The 7,963-nt window shown below is 39.3% G+C and overlaps 1 protein-coding gene across 1 annotated transcript in view; it reads right to left on the minus strand.

Annotated features, from left to right (window-relative positions):
- The window catches only part of LOC119429067 (uromodulin-like), an 8,394-nt gene extending 1,266 nt beyond the window's left edge, over positions 1 to 7,128 (minus strand). The window contains exons 1-11 of the mRNA XM_037696784.1: positions 7,081 to 7,128; positions 5,887 to 6,133; positions 4,629 to 4,773; positions 4,066 to 4,165; positions 3,930 to 3,992; positions 3,634 to 3,836; positions 3,012 to 3,143; positions 1,547 to 1,737; positions 1,264 to 1,418; positions 946 to 1,191; positions 708 to 870 (exon numbers count right to left, since the gene is read on the minus strand). Coding sequence (XP_037552712.1) covers positions 708 to 870; positions 946 to 1,191; positions 1,264 to 1,418; positions 1,547 to 1,737; positions 3,012 to 3,143; positions 3,634 to 3,836; positions 3,930 to 3,992; positions 4,066 to 4,165; positions 4,629 to 4,773; positions 5,887 to 6,114 — 1,626 coding nt within the window. The 5' untranslated portion in view covers positions 6,115 to 6,133; positions 7,081 to 7,128. The remainder of the gene's footprint in view (positions 1 to 707; positions 871 to 945; positions 1,192 to 1,263; positions 1,419 to 1,546; positions 1,738 to 3,011; positions 3,144 to 3,633; positions 3,837 to 3,929; positions 3,993 to 4,065; positions 4,166 to 4,628; positions 4,774 to 5,886; positions 6,134 to 7,080) is intronic.
- Positions 7,129 to 7,963: the final 835 nt, after the last annotated feature.

Here is a 7,963-nt window from a genome sequence, read left to right on the forward strand (position 1 = left end):
GACGGACGGACGGACGGACGGACGGACGGACGGACGGACGGACGGACGGACGGACGGACGGACGGACGAATGGACACGTTGCTTTTTATTTCGGTGATTTTGCATTGATTTGTAACCATTTTTAAAATGTATTGGGGTAAACTAACATCCTTATTTCCATGGTCAGAATTGTCATTGCATTCCATTTGATTAAGTTTAAATCATGTTGGATTCTTCTTATTATTATTATTTTTAAATGTATTTATTTATTAGCATTTTCAAGCCATTCGATTATGTTATGGTGTTGGTATTTAAGTGTCTTGTACACTCATTTCCATTATTCCCTCTCAAAGCAAGGCTTTTTTGTGTATTTGTTGTATTTATTTCTGACCATTTTCTCCTTCGATTTTTCTGTTCTTCATATTAAACATTTAAAAGTTTGGATTTTCATTTTTATTTTTCATCTCTACAGGATCGAAATCTTCAGAGGGTTTCTAAAAATGCTTACCTGGTTGACTCGTTAAATGATCTGTTGATAAGTTTCAGATTAGGGCTCAAGATTTGTGATGGTTGAACTGATTGACTCTAAAGAAGAAATAAGCAGCTCCGTCGCTAAACTGATCCCACGAAAGTGAATCACTGATATTTTCCTTGAAGTCAAGCTTGTTGATGTACAAGCTTTTATTCTTTAATTCAAACAGCAGATTATTTCCTGCATCAGTTCTGACCTGGCTGCAGGAGTTTCCCTGTTTGGTACAGACGTTCAGTTTGCAGTGAAGGAAGACTCCATCTTCACTCCCAATGAACTGAAACATGTTGAAGGAGAAATACGCAGAAGTTCCTGCTCCATTGTTGTTTATCTCCACGGTCGGGTCTTTGGTGTTTGGACACCTGCAATGAAACATCCTGACATCAGAGCAGGAGCCTTGACCTTTCACCCTACTGAGTCTCAATTCTGTTTCTCACCCGCCAGTGATCAGGTCGTGTTTCAGACTTCCATCAGGCGCTGGTTGGCTTGTTGCCCAACAGGAGTCGATCACAATAGCAACCTTGTCACTGTTCAACCCTTGAGTCGTCAGCTCCACCCAGACCTTCTGGTTCAGCTCAACCACAAAGTTTGGATCTACCAGCTGCGTGCGATTAGGATTGGTGTAGGCGTTCATCATTAAAGTGTAATTCCAAGAACCAGAAACCATCTTCAGCACCACAGAGCTGGAAAATACAACCATCAGCTGACACTGAGCTTCATCCAGAACTTTACCCACCAGGTGAATCTCCACACACCTGTCTTTGAGTTTGAAGCCCACAGTCTTGATGGCAGGTTTATCGTAGTAGCAGGAAAAATCAACCAACACTTGACTGTGTCGATAGATGATGCCATCCGATGGGCTGTTTCCAGACATGATGGTGTTCCGGTAGATGATATGACTCTCATTTATCTGGATTGGGACGTTTATGAAACAACGAACAAAGATACAGAGTCAGATAACTTTCACATTAAGATATTTTGAGAGTCTAGAAACGAAAAATAAGAAAAACAGCTCTGTTTTGTTGAGGAGATACCCACTATGACTTTCAATCCACAGGTGTTGTTCTTCAGGTCGAAGCTGAAGACCACCATGTGGGTCTTATTGTCCACCTCTCCCATGCAGGTCTCATTCTGCAGGTGCATAGAGATATAGTCTATGCCTCTCTCCTCCAACAGACAACCAATCAGAGTCACAGAGGCAGAGGTCTCAGTGCAGATGGCCGGCTCACCTGAACACCAAACAGAGATAAACACATGTATCTAATCAGAATATCACAAAAAATGTTCATTCATATGGACATAACATACCTGGGATGTGTTAATAAGTACAAAACCATGTTTATGTTGCAGAAAATTGTAAAAAAAAAAACAACAACAACAAAAACCCTAATGTGCAACATTCTAATCTGGACATTAAAACTTTAAGAACAAACTACGGTATATGTAGAACAAAAATTAAGGAAATGTGTATGTCAGGGAAACTTTGGTCAAAGCAGTTAATGGATGGTTTTATTACTATGGCTGGGAACATTCTTCCCCTCTGCCTGAGAAAACAAGCCCAAAACAAGTCGAAACCGTGACCTGGGACACTATCTAAACTCTGCCGATGAACCGTATTTTTGAATTAATGGAGAGCACTGCGTAAAACGGTTGTAGCCAGTTCCTCCTGAACTCTGTGAACCTGGCTGAGCCGAGAGAAGTATAAGGTTGTTTTCACACCTGATAGTCCGGTAGACTCTGTTCGGTTGGGGACCAATATTCATAGCATTTTGTTTACATTTGAGCTGTTGCGTTTGCATTCACACTGCACTGTGCAGTCGAGCCAACCTGTTCAAACCAAACTGTTCCCCCACTCGCCTGTGGTGGCGCTGCACCAAGAACAACTGAAAGAAACGACACAAAAACCTCTGAAGAAGACACTTCTTCTTCTTCTTCTTCTGGAATTAAAAACAAAAAACAGAGTGGCGTCAAATTTGAGAGGTATTAGGAGTTATATTTTGTTCGCATATTTATAAACAAACAATCATTCACTCTCTCACTCACACCTAGAGACAATTTAGAGTTACCATTCAGCCTAACATGTATGTTTTTGGTCTGTGGGAGGAAACCGTAGTACTCGGAGAAAACCCACGCATGCACGGAGAGAACATGCAAACTCCACCCAGAAAGACCCCCAGCTGGGATTCGATCCAGCAACCTGCTTGCCGAGAAGCCAACTCTACCAACTGCGCCATCGTGCCGCCTTAAATAGCGAATAAGATGGTTTTAAATTGAAAGGAATTTGATCACATTTACCTTGACTTTAGATGTTACTTTAGAGGTTTTCCTTACCTGAGATTAAATATGCACCAAACTACAGTTAATTGGAATTAAAATAAATTAACTGAACAAGTAATTATATTTTTATTTGAAAAATCCCCTGCCACCATTAGCAAATTTCCTTCTAACTAACCTTTCTTTTAAAGCATATCTGAGTGTTTACATCAGAGTTTTGTCACTGTACCTAAAGTATTTGCTGCTCTGTAATTGGAAGCGAAAATGGCTCGGCACATGCATCGGGTTTGATTGTTTTCCTCTCCACAGAACTCATGATCGCTGCAGTATTGGTTCCAACAGTTCGGCTCAGGAACATCAGCTAAAGAAAGTAAAGACAAACCGTGGATTAATGACATGAAAATAAAACATCTTGCCATTTTATGCCCTGCTTGTACTTTTACTGAACTCCACACATTTTTGCTATTTCTTTTTACTATTCACTTTTAAAGCTGCAAATGTAGTTACAATTAACATTAAAATGTTGATAACAAACAGGCATCTGATGGTCATTTTACCCCATTAACATATTTTACCTTCTTTCTGTGCATTTTGTCCATCGCACTTTTACATAAAATGAAATTTCAAACAATACAAGTATTATACACACTAAAGTGCACAATAAAATCCAATGTTAAAAGTAAAAAATGTAAGCTACCTGGTAATAAATTATTGTAAGAAATTCCATCTTATTCACTGGAATTGCCTCCACTTGGATAAGAGAAGGTTGTGCTGGTCTAAATCTAAGTGTTGCTGTATTTATTTCCTTCCCAATTCTTTTGTTGGAACCACAAAATAAAGTCTAATCTTACGGCAGTTGACTGCTGGTCTCCAGTCTGTCAGTTTCTTTCCCAGCTGCAAGCTGCAGGACTTGGCGTAAGCCTCCATGAACTGGCAACCAAGGCCGTCCACCATTGGATAATTACACAAAGTGTTTGTGCAGGCAGTTATGTAGGGTTCTGGGTCAGTGACCAAGTTGTAAATGTAGAAGGGGGCCTGCTTTAAAAGACTGCAGCTGTTTCAGGAAGAATCACAGTTTTATTATTACCATAGGATTTAAGACTAACTGTGCCCTGAGATGTGATAAATACGAGATGTGTGAACTTACTGCTCAGTTGTGGCGTTGCAGTCGATTTTGTCAATAATAGTTTCTGTGAACTCCACCTCACATCTGAAGGAGGACACAAAAGGTTCATTATAAATCCATAAACATCTCAATCTGTGGATCTGTGTGGCTGTTGTACCCTGAGATGCTGTAAAAACTGGAGGTCTCGGCACTCAGGGTGGTGTTTTGACTGGAATTCCCGGGGTTTCCGCACAAACCTTCAGCAGCTGAAGGATTTCCTGTTCAGCAACAGGAGACGATCATAAATGAATTAGGATTTTTTTTTTCCTGTTTGGCAGCTTTCTGTTAGATAATTTAATTATCCTATCATCAACTAATTAAACAAATAAGCCACGCAAAGAAAACTAGATCTTTACAACCCAGGTTTAATCTTGCAAGAGGAGCAGCAATTGGAAACCAGCATGCAAGGTGTTATACGTCGCCCGGATCACAAGGTCTGCCCACGGACAGCATAAAGGAGCATCAACTTATAAGCTTATCAGAAAAGGTGAGGTCAAGACAATTCTGCTTTCCAGCTTAGGGGTCTTGAAGTTTGTCAGGTACGCAGGCTCCACTTTGTTCAGACAAAACAACTAACTCACATACACGGTTATTCATTTGACATTAGTAAGTGAAAAACATCCATGACCTTTACATCCCCCATCACTTTCTATGGTAAAAATGGAGTGTAGTGCTCTTTACCTGCCACATGAACAGCGTTACCATCAAAATAGATGGTGATGTTGGCAAAAGGTACATTAGCAGTGACTCCAGAATGGTCCTTAGAGAGCTCCATGCCATGGACCAGCTGAGCTGTGGCGTTCAGGTCTAGGGTTTCATTATTCACCTACAGCACAATTAATTATATAACTTAAAAAGCACATATACAGCCATACATGTGATTTGCTTTTTTGAAGTTAGCATTTAAATTTGATTTTTTTTTTTTACTATACACACAGAAAATTTCATTTATGCTCAAGTCACACCTGCAGCTTGGACACAAAACTCAACTTGGTAATATGGTGAAAAGAGATGCAGTGTGCAATACAATGCAAAGTATGCTGTATTTTTCTAATGTATAAGTCACAGTTTTTTGCATAATTTGCATGCCCTGTGACTTATACGCCAAAGCGACATATTGATGGATTTTTTTCCCATATTTATAAATCAATTTTTGGCTGAGATATGACCATTTTCATTCATTCTGACTGAAAATATTGAACACTACCATTTTCAGCCGCTAGATGGCACTTGAGTAGTAAGGCATGCCGCTGTTTCATGTAATAGGTAAAAGTACCTGTTAATGACACAATCGGCTTGCCAAAGTAAGCCACCGTCATCTGCCTGGAGCAACCAAATCAGCTGCATTTTGCTGCGCTGCCCTGGCAAAATGCAGCCGATTTGACCGTCAAAGTGCATTTATTAAGGAAAAGTTCAACTGAGACACACCTTTACTATAATTTTGAGTAAACAAATAATTGTTTTTAAGTGTTAATCTTGTTAAATTCTTGTTAAAATCCTCCCGTGCATGCTCCCGCGGCAGCCGTTTGGCAGCCCATTGATTTTTGGCACAACACTGTTCCACATTTTGGGGTTGTCAGCGGTGACGCGTAACAAATGCGACGCATCAGTGGTGATGCATAATAGATGCGACGTATACGGCAAAGCGACATATTTATGGATTTTTCCACTTTATTAGACATAGTTGGACTGACGCGACTTATAGGGCGGAGCGACGTTTATGCAATGAAAAACAATGTGCGTTTATGAAAATACAGTTTTGAATTTTGAGCTGCCACAATAGCTGCCTTCACAGAATACCAATAAATAAACAATCCAAACCCAAGTTCAAATATCTTCTATGTCAGATGCAGCATAATTTTTGCTATAAAATAAAATCAAATTGATTGTTTGATGAAATCAAAGGGATATAAAATGAATCGTCTGCAATGTTCCTCACCTCAACCAGCCCTCCTTGTCCCAGATACACTACAACATCTGTCTCCTCCATCTGCAGTATCAGGTGATCTAAAAACATCACATTTTGTTGCCTTCGCTCCTGGAAACCTGCGAGCAGCTGGAAGTCAGATCCTCCCTGAGGTTTTATCAGACTGTAAGTGCATCGGTTTGTGACAGAGTGGACTCTGTTGAAGAAATCGATGACCGTGGAGCCGGTTACAACACACATGTTGAGGCGAGGAGCACACCTGAGAGAGACGGAAAAGAACAGATTTAATAGAAAAGTACTGAAATAAACTGCTGACTCCCCCCCCCCCCCCCCCCCAAAGATTATAACTCCTCTGGTTTTCACTTTCCCGTGTTCAAGTTTTGATATTGTGCATCGCAGTTAACAGTGTTTAGCATACAGCGTAATTCCGTCATTAACTAGGGACTTGTCCTAAACAGTTTAATTTTACATACTTTTTACAATATGCATGATTATATTTAGTTGTTTCTAATATTTAAATTGTTCTGTGATTACATTAAGCTCTTTAACTTATCTGCAAGTGTTAAAGCTGCTGAGGATCTGCGCAACCCAAATCTCCTTTATCACTTACTTTTTGAACTTTCTTGTTACTGCAGCTGTCAGTCTTTTATTTCTTCCTGTTTTATTTTAGAGTTCATATTTAGAAGTGTTGGATACTTTCCATCTGTAAAGCTGTTGGTAGTACTATTATATCCTCTGGTATTGCGTGAAGTGGAAGATTGAGATGAGTTGCCTTATTTGTTTTATTAGCTTTTAGCTAGGCTTCTGCTACTTTTCATTTTCATGTAGGTTTTTGTTATAATAAACTGCTTTTAGCTAGCCTTTAGCTATCATTAGATTTCTTTAGCTACTTTTAGCTTCTAGTAAGCCTATTGCTACGTTTAGATTTTCCCTAATGTTTTGCTACTTTTAGCTAATGTTTTCCTACTTACACCTTTTAGCTAATGGTTTTCTACGTATAGTTGCCTTTTTGTTACTTTTGGCCTTTAGCTTGTGTTTTGAGTTGTGCTTTTTAGGGTTTCTTCTTTTTCTTTTAGTTAGTGTTCTGTTTGTGTTAACTTTTGGCTGTTGTCCTGCTTGTTAGCTTGAATAACTTGGTTTCAGCTTTATAAAATTTTAATAAAGTCATTCAGAACTCAGACATTAGTAGTCTGTAGTTTTATTCACCCGGTGTTTCCCCGGCAAACCTCTGCAGGTCCACAGGTGTTGTCCACACTGAGCTCTGCAGAGGGACTGCAGCTGATGTTGACGCAGGTCTCCTCAATATATTTCGACTGACCCGATTGTAAAATCAAGTCTAACAGAAAGAGATAGGAATCAGTAAAAATAAAATAAAACACTTCACAAATTCAAGTGCAAACTTTAAATCACAGTACTTGAAAAAGCTGCAACGTCAAATTCTGGACTTGTGTTTTACACCAGATTCACCCACCTGACGCTCTGCAGCCACTCACATCAAATACAACACCGTCCTTCACTTTTGAAGCCTTTAAGGACCTTTGAACTAGTGGGACGCTTGAAATCGTTGCGACTGTGAAGTTCTGGAAATGAAGGAAAAAAGTACATATATACAGTATGTATATATACATATATACATGTTATGCACAGTTGATGATGATAACTTAAAAGTCTTTGCTATTTTACGCTGGGTAACACCATTCTGGTATTGCTGCACTATCTTTCTGCGCAACAATGGTGGAATTGGTGATCATATTACCATCTTGGCTTCTGAGAGACACTGACACTCTGAGAAGCTCTTTTTTATACCCAATCATGTTGTCAATTGACCTAATTAGTGTTAATTGGTCTTCCAGCTGTTCGTTATATGAACAATTTCCTTTTTCCAGCCACTTATTGCTACTTGTTCCAACTTTTTTGGGATTTGTTGATGCCATGAAATTTGGAAACAACAGATTTTTCCCTTAAAATGATACATTCTCTCAGTTTAAACTTTTGATCTGTGATTTGTGTTCTATTCTGAATAAAATATTAGATGTTGGCACCTCCACATCATTGCATTCAGTTTTTATTCACAATTTGTTTAGTGTCC

This window comes from Nematolebias whitei, chromosome 23 (assembly GCF_014905685.2).
Source record: "Nematolebias whitei isolate Nwh7 chromosome 23, NemWhi1, whole genome shotgun sequence".
NCBI lineage: Eukaryota > Metazoa > Chordata > Actinopteri > Cyprinodontiformes > Rivulidae > Nematolebias > Nematolebias whitei.